This window comes from Melanerpes formicivorus, unplaced genomic scaffold (genome assembly GCF_026170545.1).
Source record: "Melanerpes formicivorus ecotype bairdi unplaced genomic scaffold, bMelFor1.0.p_v2 SCAF_64, whole genome shotgun sequence".
Lineage (NCBI taxonomy): Eukaryota > Metazoa > Chordata > Aves > Piciformes > Picidae > Melanerpes > Melanerpes formicivorus.
This window is the reverse complement of record NW_027142416.1, coordinates 721,186-739,218: the sequence shown is the minus strand read 5'-3', so window position 1 is coordinate 739,218 and position 18,033 is coordinate 721,186. Positions and strand designations below refer to the sequence as shown.

The following is an 18,033-nucleotide window of genomic DNA, read 5'->3' as shown; positions in this document are numbered from 1 at the left end:
GGAAGGTAACAAAAAGCATAAACCAAATTTTCCATTGTGTGCTCTGTGTAATGAATAAAGCAGAAGCCCTGCAGTGGGAGACAGAAAGTTCCACTCTGGATACTTAACTTGTAAAACTCAAGTCCTGACTGCCCCCAGCATCTACTGATGCACTCAGCTGGTTTCCCTTTTAGCATGCTAGCTTTGCCTGGGAAGTGTCTGAGCTTCCCCTTAGAGGAAAGAGCTGTGTTTGGCATGAACCTGACAGAAGTAACCCTGGGGTGGAATGACAAGAGGAAGACTGTCATGAAAGTCAGCACAGAGATCATATCAGTCAGCAAAGATGAAGACTTAAGCAAGAAATCTTTTTTGCAACCCATCGTTTCTACTGCCCTGGGCAGGAAATTGCATCTTCTCTGCACCTGCGTGGCTGCAGCAGACATGCAGTGGAGCAAGTCATGGGACACAGGGGAAACCTTTTGTATGGACTGACTAGGTTGGATCTAGGATTAGCAGCTCCTAATCCCAGCACATCTAACCCCACCCCACAACCTGCTGTGCTAGGTGTTGTGTAACAGAACTGGAATTTCTGTCTCCCATCTGGGATTTACCCCATGCCTGGCGAGAGCATCCCAGCTGCAGATAAAAAACAAGGGAGGCAACCAACTTTAATGGTTCCTGCTTGTTTCTCACCCTTCTCTCACACTGCAACTCCCCAGCTGTGAACTTTTCACCCTGAACTTCTTCCAGATTATGGGGCTCCACAGCAGACAAATCATAGGCAGTAAATCCACATTTCAGGCCATGGTGTCTATTGAGTTGTTCCCCTTGGTGCTTCATTGCAATTCACTTCCTGTCCACCTGCAGCTTTTCTTGCTACTCAGCTGTATGTATTGGTAGTAGGAGCATGCTACCCATCTGTGGGAAGGAGAGACAGGAGCAGCAGTTTGAGAAGAGGAAGGCCATGCAATACTGATGCTGTGAGAAGACCAAAAGGTGCCTCCATATGCCTTATCAGCCTCTTTTGGAACAATACTGCACTGCCCAGCATTTCCTGTGAAGTGAAGGAAATCCAGCCCTCAAGAGAGAGTGAAGAGGAGAAGTGACGCAAAATTAAGGAACAGACAAATAAAATGTCTAGTTTGGAGCAAAGTCTTCAGACTGTTTTCTACCATTTCTGCCTCCTACTTGCTGGAGCAAAGGACACTGCTGCCACAAGCCAGGACAGAGCTCCTTCGTGCAGCATGTGTGCACATGGGCAGTGCAGGCTTCTCATCCTATGCTTTTGATGCTGCAGGGAGTGGCAGCCAGGGCAAGTTACACTTGTTGCTGGAGTCCTGGCTCTCAGAAGGTGATGTCAGGCTGAGACAGCAGCTCCTAGGCACTAACACGGCCTGCCCCAGTGGGCTGACCCCCTTGAACACTGTACAGAAGCAAGCTGCAGGCAGTGGCCACAGCTCAGAGCTCAACCTTGTCTGCTCTTAGAATAAACCAAAACCATCATTCCAGCAAGGAGGTTGCCACACATCCCTGCCATAAAAGGAAAAGATCCAACTTGCATAAGAGCAACTAAATAAGAAAGGGCTCCCTGGGCTAGCTTTGGCTGCTGCTGCAGCAAACCAAATCCCTTTTACCAATCCAGATTAAGACAACTCCAGCTGAGTAGCTGTTGTGAGGGGGATAGGTGTTGCATTCCCATTTAAGATGCTGATGGCTGTTGTCTCCACTCCTGGCATGAAACTGGCCCTCAGCTACCAAACTGGGGATGAGGGAGGAGTGTGGGTTTAGGGCTGCTAAACCTTCAGCTTGAGAACCACGCTCCCAAACACCCAGTTTGTGCACCTCAGCAGACAGCAAATTGTCATTTGAGCAGAGAGTGCAAAAGGCTTTTTCCATGAGCTAGCACCCAGCTAAGGGTACACAGGCTGACCAAGGCTGGGCTTGGTGTAACTGAACTCAGATCTAGTTCTTCAGAGCCAAGATCTAGCTAACAAGCCTGCTTTGGAAACCAATCACATTTCTAAGGAAGGATCAGCCTGCAGGCTGTGGGAGGGCACAAAGCCTCACTATTAATTTTTCCATAGGAAAAAGATGTTGAAGAAAGCTGGAAGAACAACAGTTCCAACTTTTGAGCGAGTTCTTGCCTCTCCCCCGCAAATCAGCCCCCATGTGGGGATGTCTGATGTGATCAGGAAGAGGGCATGTTCTCAACAGCAGGTCTGGAGATGCAGCAAGTGGTCTCCAATCCCTTTGAAGAAGGGGAACAAAGGTAGGTGGCTTCCACCTTCTCTGACTCCTGTTTCCCACATACATGTCCAAACAGAGGCAGAGTTCACTACACACGAGATGCAAGTTGAAAGTTTATTAGTAAAATTCTTGCTCTTTGGTAGCACTGCATGTTTTATACAGCCAGTCTTTATACATCTAAATGCTTTTAGCACTTTCTGTCAATTTCATGATTTCTTACTAACATCTGCTTTCAGTCTTTGTAGTTCATCTATACACAGAATAAGCATCTCTAATGGAAAGGTATCTTGCAGAGAGTCTCTTCAGGGAACATCTTGGGGTACATTAAGGAAAGTGTGTTCAGCAGGGATAGGAAGGTTCTCCTGCCCCTCTACTCTGCCCAGGGGAGACCCCACCTGCAATATCGTGTCCAGTTTTCGGCTCCCCAGTTCAGGATAGACAGGGATCTGCTAGAGAGAGTCCAATGGAGAGCTATGAGGATGATTGGGGGACTTGAACATCTCTACTATGAAGAAAGACTGAGAGTCCTGAGGGCTGTTTAGTCTGGAGAGGAGAAGGCTGAGAAGGGATCTGATCAATGTCTATAAATCTCTGAGGGGTGGCTGTCAAGATGAAGGTGCCAGGCTCTTTGTGGTGGTGCCAAGTGATAAGGAACAACAGACACAAGCTGGACCGCAGGAGCTTCCACCTCAACACCAGGAGACAATTCTGTATGGTGAAGGGTGACAGAGCCCTGGAGCAGGCTGCCCAGAGAGGCTGTGAAGGTAATCCTGGGTTAGGGGGACTTGGACTGGGGGGTAACCCTGGGTAGGGGGGTTGGACTGTATCACCTCTGCAGATCCCTTCCAACCCCCAACATTCTGTTTCCTGTTTGTACTGGAAAGTCACATGAGTGGTGCCATGATTTTACAGTTTCAGCACATGTCCCAGGTACCCTCTTCCTCCACTGGGGATGGGATCCAAAAGTCCCTGAGTAAATGGGCCACAACCCAAGCCTCTAACTCAGGAATAGATTCACTGGCAATCTGCTGCTCATCTACATGACGCAGTGTTGTTCCTTCTGCTGCTACACAGATTGAGGAGCACCAGTCAGCTCACTTGTTTGCAGTGGCTGTAGGGCCAGTTGAGTTTATGGAGAAATCCCTGAGATTACATCTAGCATCCAGCCCCTTTTGAGTAAGGAGGAAAACTTCACACAGTAAGGTAAGTTGTGAATTTCTTGGCCTACAAAGCTCTCCCAGTGTTTGTATCTTTCACATTAATGGACAAAATAATCTTGTAGAAGTCACTATCTATTGTGCTGTGCTTTGCTTAAAACAGAAGAGCTCAAACTAAAAGCATCTGTAGGTAAATCAAGTGTCTTTTCTTGGGGAAATGGGGGAGGCATTGAAGTCAAAAGCCCTCATTACCTTACTTAGTGTCTTTCAGATGTTTATAAAATGGTATCAATGCTTTGGAGAATCTAATCAGAGGAGGAGGAGGAGAGGGGAAACTAGTAGCAGTGTGTAGGTTTGCCTTCTAACAAGAGGCTGTGGAACTGTTAACAGATGATACCACTATAAAACACCAAGCTGGCAGCACTTGTCTCGCTTGGCTGATGGTTGATCACAGTCCAGTGGCTCCAGACTGGTATACCACTTTGGTATTTTCTCCCAGTTTGTACTTTAACAGCCATCCATAGGAGTAGTGGCAAGCATCTCTACTCAAAAAGGGACTTAAAAATCACTGTCTGTGGGGCTGGATGCTCCTGGGAATTTGGAGGTGGAAAAACCTCTACATCAGTACTAGCTTTAAGAAAGTGAAGTTGTACCTTCCCTGGAAAAAAAGAAACAGAACCATTGTCACCCTGGCATCCCATAAGAGCCTGCCTGTGCTGTAACTGGAGGCTCCTGCACCCTGAAGAATGGATTCAGTTGTGATTACTCCACTTCTTCCTCATCCAGTGAAATCACAGCCTTCTCCTGTAACACACAAAGAAAACCCACAATTAAAAAAGCACTGAGGACCTCATTCTGGTTTCAGCTCTGCTGAGGTCAATCAGCAGGTTTGCCAGTTTTTGACCTTCCATGCAACCTAGACCAGTGGACACAGGCTCTACAGCTGCTGAATGTTTCCATTCTGTGTGATGTCCAGTGCAAGTGCTTCTGAGCAAGTCTATGTGAATGAGCTATGAAGGGCAACAGCTCAGCATCACTGCTGGCCAAAGAGCACCTTGCACAACAGCTCAGCATCACTGCTGGCCAAAGAGCACCTCGTATAACTGACTTTAAACGAGATATGAAGATAAAGATACGGCTTTCTGTGCAGGGAAGGTTGGAAGCAAATCACACCATAAGGGCAGACTGTATGAACTGGTGAACTCCTGTGCTGTCCCCAGAATCTGCCAGCAGCACACCTCTAGGGAGAAGTACAGGATTAGGGCAAGCATGAAGTTTCCTGGTGTTTCTCCCAGTCCTCAGCTGTTTGTGGTAGAGAGACTGTGTCAGGAGTGGTGCTTTCTACTTAATTAATGGTGTTTCAGACTCCAGGAATGTCTCCTATTGATTTTTGGACCCGTGTAAATAAAAAAACTTGCAGCATAGAAGATACCTTGTAGCAAGTACCTCCCCAGCTGGAGTACACACTGCGTTAAAGAACCTGCAGTTTGGGTTGGTTTGCATCTGGCCCGTGTCAGCTCTGTAAAAGTGCTCTGCTCCAAGATTCTTTAGGCTGTGCACAAGTCAAGGGAGGCAAAATGCATACCCAGCCACCCTGGTTCTGAATCCACGGCTTGAAGTGTTCTCTGAGGTACTTTGATCCAAAGCCCAAGACCAGGTTCATGGGATGGTTGTCAACAGCATTCAGTCTGGTGGCAACTTCCATTGTATAGGCAATTTTCAAGCGCTGCGCTTGGCCTCCTGTTACTCCTGGTGAATTTGCTGAGACATCTCTCAGGAACCGATCAGTGATCCTCTTGAAGAAGTTGTAGGACAGTGTGTCTTGAAAACACTGATAGAAAGCTCCATCCCTTTTCATCTGAAAATGAGTGTAAGGATTGGTTAAACTGAGGCACTTGGTTGGAATTGCTTTCCCCACCCCACTAGGAAAACTGAACATTTCTAGGTAGTACACAAAATACAGTCTAGCCACAGTGCTGAATGCAAGAGACAGCCACACCTCATTGCAATGCCATTCCTTCAGGTTCTGCAGGTGGATCCATAATTCTTTCTGTTTGAAAAAGAGAAGCAGAGAGATAGACAGCAAAACAAGTGTGACACTGATGAGACCTGCAGGTGAGGAGCCAGGGGAATACAGGAGGAGTTGAGAGGATGAACTGAAAGGCCAAGGTTGTAAGAAACATAGCAACAGCTGCCATGCTAAGATCCAATTGCTCAGGCATGGCTTCTTTCTGTATCTGGGCATGTCCTTCATGTAGGAGTATGCCTCTGTAAAGCAGAAGGGGCAGCTGAAGAAGTGAGTAAAGGGAACCAGTGCCTCTCCTTCTAATAGAGAAAACACCCACTCCTGCTCAAGGATATGTGGGGGGTGCTTCTATAGCTTTTGGGCTGGGCTTTCAAAATGCACTCAGAAAATTTATTCCCCTTTCCCTACAGCAAGTCTCAAAGCTGTAAAGTTTCCCTCCCTCCACTGGGAACAGCTTGTATGTCAAATTTAATGTGAGCACAAGAGTTTCTCTGAGTTGGTCAAGTGCTCAGCATCCCATGAAACTCAACAAGAGTGATGTGATTCTGCTTTGAGACACACAACCTTTTTACTGCCTTCCTCCCTCAAGCCCAACAGAGATCTCTGCTAGTCCTCTGCTCTGAAGAAAGATACCAGGATGAATGGCAAAGGTTTCAGAAAGTGCCAGGTGCAGAAAGGGAAGTTGAGGATAGAGACAGTGTGTGCTAGGTTACAGAAGCCTCACTCCAGTGTCATCTTTCATGGGTAGGCAGTTACCTCTTCTTCCAGCTGGTCCCCTTTTTCTTTTAACAGTGAGACTATTGATTGTATTAGAACTTCATCTGTCAAAGGAAAGAGTAACATAAGTCTCACAGCCTTCTAGTAAGATCCAGATAGCAAACTATGGCAAAAGCCTTTGTGTCATCTGATCACCATAACACCTGCTAGTTGGCAGCACATTCACAATTGTGTATCCAGGCTCTAAGCTCACTGTTGTAGTCTGCATGGACTAAGATGTGCTGTTTCTCTGCCCAATGGATGCTCCAGTTAAGAATCTTGGAAAGAGCAGGGGCTTTCACATCCCACTGCAGCACTTTGGGCTTTGAGGCGTGCCTGATAACAAGCCAGAACAAAAAAGCAGCTAGCTTTTTTAACTTAACATTAGGGGGAGGAAATCCCCTCATTAGCACAAACTCTGGGTTTGCAACTCTGCCAGGGTCCCTCTTGTAACCAGAAATCTCTGGAAGGCTTCTGTTAAAACTGTATCTCTGTAGGCATCATAGATCTCACAAAGATTTAGGCAGAGGTTCTTCAATACTCAGGTGGTGAGACTCTAGAATAGGCTGCCCGGGGAGGTTATGGATGCCTCCTCCCTGGGGGTGCTGAAGGATAGGTTGGAGGAGGTCTTGAGCAGCTGAATCTAGTTGAGAGGCATCCCTGCCCATGGTGGGGGGGATTGGAGCAGATGAGCTCTGAGGCCCCTTCCAACCTAAACCATTCTTTGGAATTGTTGAGCAGTGTCGTTCCATCACCAAATAGGGATAGACCACAGTATCACCAAGGTTGGAAGAGACCTCAAAGATCATCAAGTCCAACCTGTCACCACAGACCTCATGACTAGACCATGGCACCAAGTGCCACATCCAATTCCCTCTTGAACACCTCCAGGGATGGTGACTCCACCACCTCCCTGGGCAGCACATTCCAATGGTGAACGACTCTCTCAGTGAAGAACTTTCTCCTCACCTCCAGCCTAAACTTCCCCTGGCGCAGCTTGAGATTTGTGCCCCAATGACTGGCCTTTGGCCTTGAAGCACTAGTGTCTCACTCTGCCCCCAGCCCTGCCACTCCTACCACTGCTCTTGTCACCTCACATCACTGTCTCCATCCTCGTTTTATGGTGTGATGCCTCTCTGACTTTTTAAGGATGCTCCCTCTAATTGCAGTAGCAGGCAGGGCTCATTAGAGAACTGCAAGAGCAGTCCCTGAAATGTGGGTGACAGAGGAAGACCCAGCAGGGCAAACTTCCCTCTTCACAGCATCTTATTGCAGAAGTCCTAAGAGCTTTGGCATGTCTAGAGAAAATACTGCAGTGTGCAATCCCAGCCTGGCATGCTGCCCATAAGCAGGAATGCTTCCTTCTTACTGTGTTTCTTAGCCTCACTTCCAGCAGCAGATTCACCTTTGTCTTCCTGCAGACGTGGGCCTTGTGGCACGACCACAAGCAAAGGACATTGCCAGGATCTGGGGGTAACAGTAACAAGCTCGGCGAGTTTGTCTGCGATGTGACCGACATCTGCTGGTTCACCTGGTTGGGAAGGAGGGTGGGAAATAAAGAAGGCAATTAATCTTTCCAGGAAATAATTCAGTGATTGACTCATTTGAAAGTGACCGGAGGGTACCAGGAGATCCATTTCTCCTTGCTGGGGCCTTACTCTTGCTCGAGGTGAGGTGGGATCTGAGCAACAGCTAAACCATACAGCACCAAGTGCAAGTGTTGCTCACCAGGGTACATCCTGGCAATCTAGAAGCACACCATATATTAAGAAACATGCAAGTACTGCTCTGTAGGACTGTGGATCTTAGTTGCATTGCCCATGAGTAGTTCACCTCTAGGTACAGATTCAGAAAAGATGGGTGTCTGAGAGCTCTCTCCTCCTTTTCCTTCTCCTGTCCTTGACACTCTTGCATTAAATGGACAAGAACACTGGGAATACTGAGCAACTAGACTGGCTTTATCCACCTCATATACTGACTCAGGACCCTCAGCAGCTGAAGGCATTGCTCATTGAGGGGACTCCAAGAGACTGCTGTAGGAATAAGAGCAGGAGGAGCTCTTGTAAGGCTTTTTCATCTAAAAGGTGCTCATCCTTACTATTTGCCTCACATAGCTTGGAATGCAAGCCTCAAATCTCTCCATCACCACTGCCAAGCAGCAGCTCCTGTGTGACCAGCAGCTGCCTGACCCATGCCGTGTAAAACTCACAAGCAGAATTTGTTGTGAGAGCAGTAAGGGTTAATGCAGCCAATAAAAACTGCATTGCAAGGCTGGTGAATCAGCTGCATGGCCTTGTCTGCCTGTATAGCCTGTCAGGGAGCTGCTGATCTTCTAGGAAGGAGATTGGGCTCTTGCTGTCTTTGGAAACCTAAGATTAGGCAACTGGTTTTAAATTGAACAAGTCTTCAGTTCAGGTGGGGAACCCTTAAAAGCACCCCCAATTTTTCTAGAATGGCCTGGCCAGCCTTGCAGCGCAGCTGCCAGCAGTGTGGATAACAATAATAATAATAACAACAAGAAAAATCAAAATAACAAAATCAACAGTGGTTTGTGCAGTTATTCCACCAAATGCTGGCAAACAGCAAAGCCACTCACAAGCATGAATCCTGTGTGTGGAAGTACGACTGAAGATCTGGCCACCCGCCCTCCTTGTTGGAAATCGGTAGAGCTAACAAGAAGTAGCCAAAAAGTGAAAGAAATCCCCTTCCTCATCCTGCCTTTCCACAGGCAGCCAGCCATTTCAGCTATCTAGAGATATTTAAAGGTGAAGCAGAAGGAAAGAACTAAGACATACTTGACTGATCCTGAAAATTCCCTTGGAAAATGAAGTCAGAAGGGCAGGGAGCTGCTGTGTAACTGCCCTGCTTTTTCACCTTTCCTTTGCTGGGGAGAGGAGGTAGATGATACCCTGGAAAGCAGTTGGGTTCTGTTTGCCTGGGACGTGTCCCATAACCCTGATTATGGAATTCTAGTACTGGTCCATCTTCATCCAGTTGGTGGTGGTCACTTGTTACTCCTCTCCCAGCTAAGGATAATGGTTTCTGCACATTAGCTTCATTTTTCAGGAGTTTCCAATATTTGCTGGCAGGCAGCCGCCGCCGGGCATAGGCCATGAGGATCTTGTACTCTATGCTGTCTCGCTCATCGTCTTCCAGGAGTATGTCTTCCATCCTGACATCATTTGGCAAAGACATCTTGGTTCCTGCAAGAATCAGAAACAGAGAAAGGCTCAGGTTGGAAGGGACTTCAGAGCTCATCTACTCCAACCTCCCCACCATGCCCAGGGACACCTCTCAACCAGACTCAGCTGCTCAAGGCCTCTTCCGACCTGGCCTTCAACAACCCTAGGCAAGTGGCAGTCACAGCCTCCCTGGGCAGCCTGTTCCAGAGTCTCATCACCCTCACACTGAAGAACTTCTTCCTCAGATCCAGTCTAACCCTGCTCTCCCTCATCTTCAAACCATTCCCCCTTGCCCTGTCTCTAGACACCCTCAGGAAAAGTCTCTCTGCAACATTCCTGTAGGGTCTCTTCAGCTATTGGAAGACAGCTCTAAGGACCCCCAGAGTCTTTTCTTCTCTAGACTGAGCAATCCCTTAGTTTTAATAGCTTAGGGAACAGCCTGTTCTCATGAATACCAGTACTTTACATATTTACAGGACCTTTCACCAAACAACTGACTGTTGACTAGCACCCCCAGGTCCTTTTCTGCCAGGCAGCTTTCCCCCCACTCTTCCCATAGCATATTTGATGGTGTGCAGTGGATGGTGTAGTGGCACATCCGCTGGTAGAGAAAGGAGTGATTGCTTGTTTATCTTTCAGGAAGCTGCTGTGTTCAGTCACTCCATGAGTGAGCTGAAATGCAGTTTCCTAATTGTGCTCAAGTGAAGCTGTTTGCACATCTCCATCCCAAGCTTGCAGCAGCCTGTCTCAAAGACAAGGAAACAGCCTCTCTGAAATTTTCTTCCTGTGCTGTTCTGAGTGTCTCCTTGCTCAGTTTTCTGCTGGTAGCATGCTGTAACTTAACCTTTAGAAACCTATACTTCATGTGGCAATACATTTCACTGTGCTTGCATGAGAACTTATCCCAGTAGCAGCCAAGGTCCAAGCACCTCTGTTGTCTGTGAATACTCCAATGCCCTGTGCCCAGCACTGCAACAAGACCTTTTGTTCATCAGACCACACCAAAGCAAGGCCCTGTTTACTGGACATGGCTGAGGCAGTTTGGAGGCTGGGGGAGAGGGTCAAGCTTCCCTGCTCTTGCTAGTTGCTGCCTTTAGGTATTCAAAGTGTCACCAGGAGCTTGACATCTTCTCACAGCATTCACGCAGGCAGCTTTAATGAACCTGCAGGGGAAACTGAAAGCCCAGCAGTAGTCAGCAAGAGACTATTACAAGAGACAAACCCAGTGGAGGAAAAGAAGTGGGAGCTAGAAATACAGAGGGGAAAAAAAGGAGAGCTGAATGGATGCAAGACAGGCATGAGGTTGCTGCTTCTTTGTGCCTGTGCCTAGGAAAGGAGCAGCAATTTTCATACCATCCTCAGGATGCAGGGGGCAAAGGTAAGACCTCTTCTGTACCCTGTGATTCTTTCAGCCTATCTGCCAGTGCAAACCAGAGCAGGTTAAAGAGTGTTCTAAGCTTCACTGCATCTTTCAGTGTCTCCACTATGCAGAAAAGCAAGGCTACAGCAAACCCCTGCCACTAGCCAGTGAGCCTCAGAACTGGCACCTTCCCTTTGCCCTGGAAACCAGACCAAGCATTTATTTCATTTTGAAGTTTGTCCAGAACAGAGATAAGATTTTAAAAGCTACACCAATCTTATTCATTATTTAATGCTTTTCTTCAAACTCAGTTTTCTCCTTCAGGTCAGACACTGAGGCTACTTGGATCAGCACAGCCTTCCTCACCATGGGTACTCCTCACAGCTCCAAAATAAGTTGTGTAACATTCACATATACTCAGTTTTTACTGACATAAACATCTAAAGAACAATCTAACATAGATAAACTATATATAAATATTAAAACTGTGACGTAATTCTATGAAGTAATAGAAAACTTCATTCACAGACAGCAAGAGGAATTGCCAGTAGTAGCATTAAAACCAATGCTTCCAGCCCTGTACAATGGGCTATTGTTGTATGTTGCAATGTTACACATTGAAGAGGGTCCTGCCCAAGGTGCTTGTACAAATAAAAGTCAAATAAGAGTCAAAGGTTGGTCTCCCAAACAAGGCCAAGTGCAGACTGATAGCAGGAGGCAGGGTGTTACCATAGCCTGCTAGTACACAACATCAAGCAAGCACTTGCAAATCAGATGCAGCTCTACAGCTAAACCTGCACCTCGCAATAGTGGGGAACCTCTAAGAAATGGAACAAGTTGTGTTGGTAAAAATGTGGTGTAGGAGCTTCCTTACTGGGACTTTCTTGAGAACTGGAATCTCAGTAAGAAATCTCACCCCTGTGTATGCAGCAGGGCCAGAGGAGTGTCCAAACAGAACAAGGAGTCACCATTTGCTGTTACTTACAGATAGCATAAAAAGGAGGCATCATCACATGCTGGAGAGAGCTTATAAAAGAGACTGCCTGCAGCTGACCTGTTCTTCAAGTAATTTGAAAGTCTGAGCTCTTAAGTGGTGACTTATGTCTCTTTTTAGACTTATTTCTTCATAATATAAGCAGGTTATTTTTCCAATATCCCTCTGGTGTGGGGCAGAGATGAGCCAGGCCCTTTGCAGGAGCAGCACTCTCTGCGTGAACTTTCAGAATTTAGTTCCCATAACGAACCTTTTTTAGTGCAAGCATTGATTTGGTTTGACAAGTCCTGCTAAAATCCAAATCTGCATATTACTTCCTAGGATGATTAAAAGAAATTCAGAGGATCAAATTATGGAGAGTAGCAGCACGGTCTCATTCTGTCTACTTAAAACCTCTTCTCTAAATTATTTATTTTCTGGAGCTTGAAGGTTCTGAGGGAGCAGTGTTGTGTGTCCCCCCCCCCCCCACCCCCTCTTTCTTTACCCTCCTCCAGAGCCTTTCTGAATGTCACATCCACATGCCAGTTCCCAGAACGTGAAAACTGAGCTGACGACACTCACAGTGGTACATTTAGCTGGAACACTCCATCCCCTGCAGGGATTAGCTGCCTGGATGGAGAAATTTGGCAAAGACTCAAGTCATGGAATCACAGAACGTTGAGGGTTGGAAGGGACCTCCAGAGATCATGGGGTCCAACCCCTCTGACAGAGCAGGATCACCTGGGGCAGGCCACACAGGAACATGCCCAGGTTTGCTTTGAGCAGCATGACCAAGAAAACCTGCTTTCTTGTGGAGTCTCTTGAGAGCCAAAACTTGCTAAACTTGCACAAGTCCATGAAAATACCCCCAAACTTGGAGCACTGTAACACCACCTGGACCAGCATCAATGGTGGTCAACTAAAAGCTTGAGGATTTTACTGTACAAGGCTGAGTGGGTGGGATATGAAAGGAAAACCATAGAGAAAAGAACTTGTAATGTGATTGCTCAGTCTTTGTTAGGAGAAAGTGCAGTTTGGAGGTTCCAGTACACAAGAAAAAAATGATTTGGAGGATGTTCAGCTACAGGCCTGTATTTGGTGAAAGTGGTCCAAGTGGTGGCCTAGCTGTGCCATTCCTCAACAGCTGTTGCCTTGCTGTTATTTATTCGTATGTAGTTGCACGTATAGCTGCAAACCCCCATGGTGGCTAACTTTACAAACCCTCTTGGTCTGTGCTTACCAGAGAGTCCTCTTGAGCCCAACTGAATGCTGCACTCAGGCTTTCCCAGCCCCTCCTCTCCTCCTAACACTGCTGGTGTGCCTGCTGGCCTTCCTCCTCATGTGCCCACAGAGCACAGGCAAGCTCTACCCGTATTTCTTCCACAAAAGAAAAGGTTCATCTCTCTGCCTCATGCACAGCTCTGGAATTTACCTCCAAAAGGTTTAGGGACCTTGAACAAGCAGAGGCAATATCGGTGCTGATCCTGTCGCTTGGCTCAATTCCTTGTCACGTACTCTCTCCAGTGCTGGCAAACCCCAGGGAGGCACAGGGAGCTAAGTTGGCTCTGCAGCAAGAGGCAGTGCCCTCCTTGAAAGGCTGAATAGACAAAGAAGAGAGGAGAAGTGAAAGAGGCCCTTGAAAAATAGAATCATAGGATAATTTAAGTTGGAAGAGACCTTTAAGCTCATTGAGTCCAGCTGTAAATATAATCCTGCCAAGTCTACCACTAAACATGTCCCTGAGTGCCATGTCTACATGTCTTTTAAATCCCTCCAGGGAATGTGACTCAATCACTTCCCTGGGTAGCTTGTTCCAAAGCTTGATAACACCTTTAGTGAAGACATTTTTCCTAAAATCCAATCTAAACTTCCCCTGGTACAACTTGAGGCTATTTCCTCTCATCCAAGCTGTTCAGGTCTGGCCTGGTGCTTCTCTCTCAAGCAGCAGAGGGAAATGCAGTTCCTTGCCTGTGCCATCAGTTCTAAATGAAACTCTTTCTGAGGCAGTGCTGGAGAAAGGTGCTAACAGTAAAGGCACTGTTGTTTACCTTACAGAATTATCCCAGGAGCTGGTGCTTCAGCTCTGCTCTCCCATACAGAGGAGAAGAATGGGGCATATGGTAATGGAGATTCCCATGCATGGAGAAGCACAAGCCAGGATTCCTCCTGCAGCTCTTCAAGCTAGAGACAGTCTGGAATTTGGTGAGATTCTGAGTAGGTTACCCAGAGAGGTTGTGGATGCCTTCTCCCTAGTTGGATGAGGCCTTGAGCAGCCAGGTCTAGTTGAGAAGTAGCCCTGCCCATGTTTGGGGAGATTGAAGTAGATGATCTCTGGGGTCCCATCCAACCTAAACCGTTCTATGATCCTTTGATCCTTTTCTTTGGATGGATGGATGATCTTTGAGGTCTCTTCCAATCTTAGGAATACTGAATACTGAATAACCCTAACTCACTGATAAGTCTCACAGAGAAAAACAGAAGCACTATTGAGCTCCAGATTTCACTAGGATGCAAGCAGTACATTTCACTGAAGATGTATTATATATATATTGAGTCAGTCATTCTCTTAAACCCCTTAATAGATGGATGTTGTCTATGCAAGAGAGGCTGAACCATCTGAAACTCTACAGATGCTGTATAAAGCTGCTTTTAGGCAGGAGCCCACCAGAAAGTCCTTAGCCACATAGTACCACAATATAGTTGCCTCTAGGATGGAAAGCACTAACTTGCAAGCTGAGAGACTATGTGACCCTTATTAAATCTTAACTATAGAGGATACAAGGTCATTAGTGAAGGCATAATTGCAGTAGGAAAACATCCCTAGTGGCAACAGATTTTTCAGGAGTAGTGTTGTGCAACAGCTCCAATGCCTGCTGTATAGAAAGGTCTTGGCTGGTACATGTCTCTTAGAAGAGAAGTTGTCTGCTAGTCTGTGGCTGTCTAGAAATATTTCCCATATTCAAAGGTGAGAGGCCACCAAAGACTCAACCTCTAGTGAGACCCTAAAATCCAGCAAGATAAAGAAAAGTTCTAAGACTTCCTGAGAATGTGGCTTCTTGACAGGCAAAACTGGAGCATCACAATCTGATTGGCATTCCTGTAATAGTCCATGTTTTAGGGAATTACTGGTTGTGGGCTCCAGTCATAGAATCCTAGAATGATTTGAGTTGGAAGGGGCCTTAGAGATCATCTACTCCAATCTCCCTGCCATGGCAGAGGTGGCTTTCAACTAGACTCCTAAACCATTCTGTGATTCCAATTCATATCCTCCTTAGGGAGGTAGAATGTAGTGCTTCTGAACCACTCTCTTTGCTGCCTTATCCCAGAAAGAAATTCCAGCAGAACCTGCGTATCTCCCCAGCTCAGACTGGAAGCCATCATTACAGTGCTAGCAGTGCTGTGTCTGCATGTACACTGGTTTTCTCTCAGGTCCCACAGCCTGTCTGAGAGGGGCCTGAATCACACAGGCGTTTCTTCCCGAGTTCTGCTAGACACCAGACTGGCAGCTTCAGTTTCTTCCTCACTACAGGATTTTAATTCTGTCTGTCTCAGCCATCAGTCAACAGCAGCCCCGTTTTGGCCAAAACTGCTGAAGCAAGGCTAAAGCAACAAACCCACACAGCTTCCAAGCAGATTTTACAGGCCATAGTGCCTGTGCAAAGACCTTTGTCTAGCTAACTGCAAAACAATTACCAAAGTTTACACTCCCATACTACTCAGTCCTCAGATCACACCAGATAACACATAGAAAGCAGAGACAGCTGGAACAGAATGCAGAAAACCAAATCGACAAACCCCATGAAAGTCTGAAGACAGAGAGGACAGTCAAGGGACTGTGCACCCCTTATACTCCTCACAAGACACATTTGACACATGGCCTGTGCTTTTATTGCTACCATACATTATTGTCACACCCTGGGTGACATCCTGTTGGGTGTTACCCAGGAATTACCAACTTCACCCTCTTTATCATCAGTAACAATTCAGTCCAGTAGTAACATATCCACCTTAGTAACATCATTATTAGATTCATAGAATGGTTTGGGTTGGAAAGGACCTTAAAGGTCATCTAGTTCAAACCCCCTGCCATGGGCAGGAACACCCCCCACTAGCCTAGGTTGCTCAACGCCTCATCCAAACTGGCTTTGAATACCTTCAGGGAGGGGGCAACCCCAACCTCCCTGGAAAGAATTTCTTTCTAATCTCCAGTCTAAATCTGCCCTCCTCAAGATTCAATCCATTCCTTCTCGTTCTATCACTACAAGCCCTTGAAGCCCTTGTCAAAAGTCCCTTCTCAGTATTCTTCTAGGCTCCCGTTAGGTACTGGAAGGCTGCTCTAAGGTCTCGATGGAGCTTTCTCTTCTCCAGGCTGAACAGCCCCAACTCTCCCAGCCTGTCCCCACAGGGGAGGTTCTCCAGCCCTCTGATCATCTTCATGGCTGTGAAATTCAGCTGTGTAAGGAAACTCACTAGGACTCCAGTTCTAAGTTCCAGAAGACAGCCGTTCTTTATACAAAGTTGCTCATCTAGGTGAAAGGAGGCTTGTGTGATCTTAGGATCTTGCCCAAAGTGGCAGCTTTTTGTTTCTTAAACAACTGCACACACAGTAGATTTCCCTGAACTGATCACCCTATTTGCCTGTCTGTTACACATGTGCAGTGCATCTCTGTGGTGGTCTCCAAGGGGTCTCTGGTGGTCTTTGAGGGGTCATGGAGACCCCTGCTGGACTTTTTGCAGTTGTCCTCTGGATGAACTCAGTATCTTCTTCCCTGTTTGGTAATTTCTGTTCTCATCTACCAGGTTTTGATCAACCTCCTGAGAGAAGTCCCTTTATCACCCAAGCTTCACCATCCTGTGACATCTTATCTGTGAGGATCCCATTGTTCTGAAGATTCTTCATCCCAGTGTGATCTCCCCATTGACCTTGAGCAACTGGTTCTGCCAGACATGGTATTATCTTAAAACAACATCTACACAAATACCTGAAGATGCAAAACACCAGAAGAAAAGTGAGGCCCTCCTTGGCTTCCAGCACTAACAGAAGCATTAAGACAGTTAGATATGTCCTCCAGGAGGCTAAAGAGGCTGTCACTGTGCAGCAAAAGTCTGGGAGCAACAAGGGAGGAACAGATCTGGTTACTGGTGATTTCAGGAGAGCGTATCACCTGCTGAAGCACCTCTACCATTTACTTGCTTGGCTTAGAGTCTCTTTCAGTTGTATATGAAGGGATTTTACCAGCAAGAAGTGGCCTAGCTTGAACCCAGCCCACCTATAAGAACCAGATGGTATGGAGGTAAGTCTGAATGAATTCACTGAGGTTGTCCTAAATTCTAAGTTCAGCTTTCCACAACTAACAGTAGTGTAGCTGGCAGAAATGGGCCTTGTTCTCCTTGGCTAGAAGGTCGATCTCTTCTTTCCAAGGCATACAGCCAGCAGCATCAAAGCTTGCATGGCAGCTCAGAAAGACCCAGGGCAGCTCCTTTCCTTTTTGACACCACAGCTAAACCTGAACAAACATTTTTTTGGTACCTGAATTAATGATGATTAATATAGCTGGTTAATACAACTCAGACTGCTGGAATACAGACAGCAAAATATTATACGAGAGAAACCCAGTTCAGAGAAGAAAAGGGAAGTTATTACCTTCCAGGTCTATTGCACCAGCTACTCTAGGTGCCTGCTGGTGTCAGTTCTTTCTCCTCCTCCTCTTCCAGTGGCTAGGTTGGTTTTATTAGAGCCAGCCCTGCAAGCACACCACTTCCCTTCAGGAGCTTGAAGTTCCCTGGTTTTAGTTAATACCTTCAGCCTTTTGTCAAAACGTGCTCACCAGCTTTCACTCTGGCAAGTGTTGAGCTGGCAATAAAAAAGGTGCCCTGTGTACTTCCTTCTGAGAACAACCTTCAAACACATCAACTGGCTTATAAAAAGCAGAAAGGCAAGGGCCAGCCCCTTACACACGTGACTTGTGTTCAGCAGTGCACTGGGCAAGGAGAAAAAAGTCCATGGCTCTTGGGGCTTCTTGCCAAACACTTATATATTTCCTTACAACCCCTTGGGGTTTTGTTTATTTTTTGCTGTGTGTGTGTGTTTTTGTTACTGGAGGTTTTTTGTGTGTGTGGTGTTTTGGGTTTGTGGTGGTGGGGTTTGGTTTGGTTTGGTTTAGTTTTTTTAATTCCCTAGGGTACATATCAAATCACAGAATCTCAGAATGCTAGGGGCTGGAAGGGACCTCAGGAGATCATCCAGTCCAGTCTGACCCTGTCAGAGCAGGATCACCTAGAGCAGATCACACAGGAACACATCCAGGCAGGTCTTGAATATCTCCAGAGAGGGAGACTCCACAACCCCTCTG

General features: G+C 46.6%; 1 protein-coding gene across 1 annotated transcript; it reads right to left on the bottom strand.

Moving 5' to 3' along the window:
* Positions 1-2,360: 2,360 nt before the first annotated feature.
* Positions 2,361-17,613, bottom strand: BCL2L14 (BCL2 like 14). Its single transcript, XM_068162436.1, has 6 exons — positions 17,325-17,613; positions 8,961-9,368; positions 7,571-7,696; positions 6,166-6,230; positions 4,969-5,241; positions 2,361-4,187 (listed from the first exon to the last, which is right to left on the bottom strand). The coding sequence occupies exons 2-6, from the start codon at positions 9,358-9,360 to the stop codon at positions 4,146-4,148; spliced, it is 906 nt and encodes a 301-aa protein (XP_068018537.1). The 5' UTR covers positions 9,361-9,368; positions 17,325-17,613; the 3' UTR covers positions 2,361-4,145.
* Between the last annotated feature and the right edge of the window lie 420 nt (positions 17,614-18,033).

Coding starts and splice junctions, on each gene's coding strand:
- BCL2L14 (XM_068162436.1), bottom strand. CDS start 9,360: ATGTCTTTGCCAAATGATGTCAGGATGGAAGACATACTCCTGGAAGAC. Junction 5,242..6,165: donor GGGACCAGCTGGAAGAAGAG/GTAACTGCCTAC, acceptor ACTCATTTTCAG/ATGAAAAGGGATGGAGCTTT. Junction 4,188..4,968: donor TTCAGAACCAGGGTGGCTGG/GTATGCATTTTG, acceptor TGTGTGTTACAG/GAGAAGGCTGTGATTTCACT.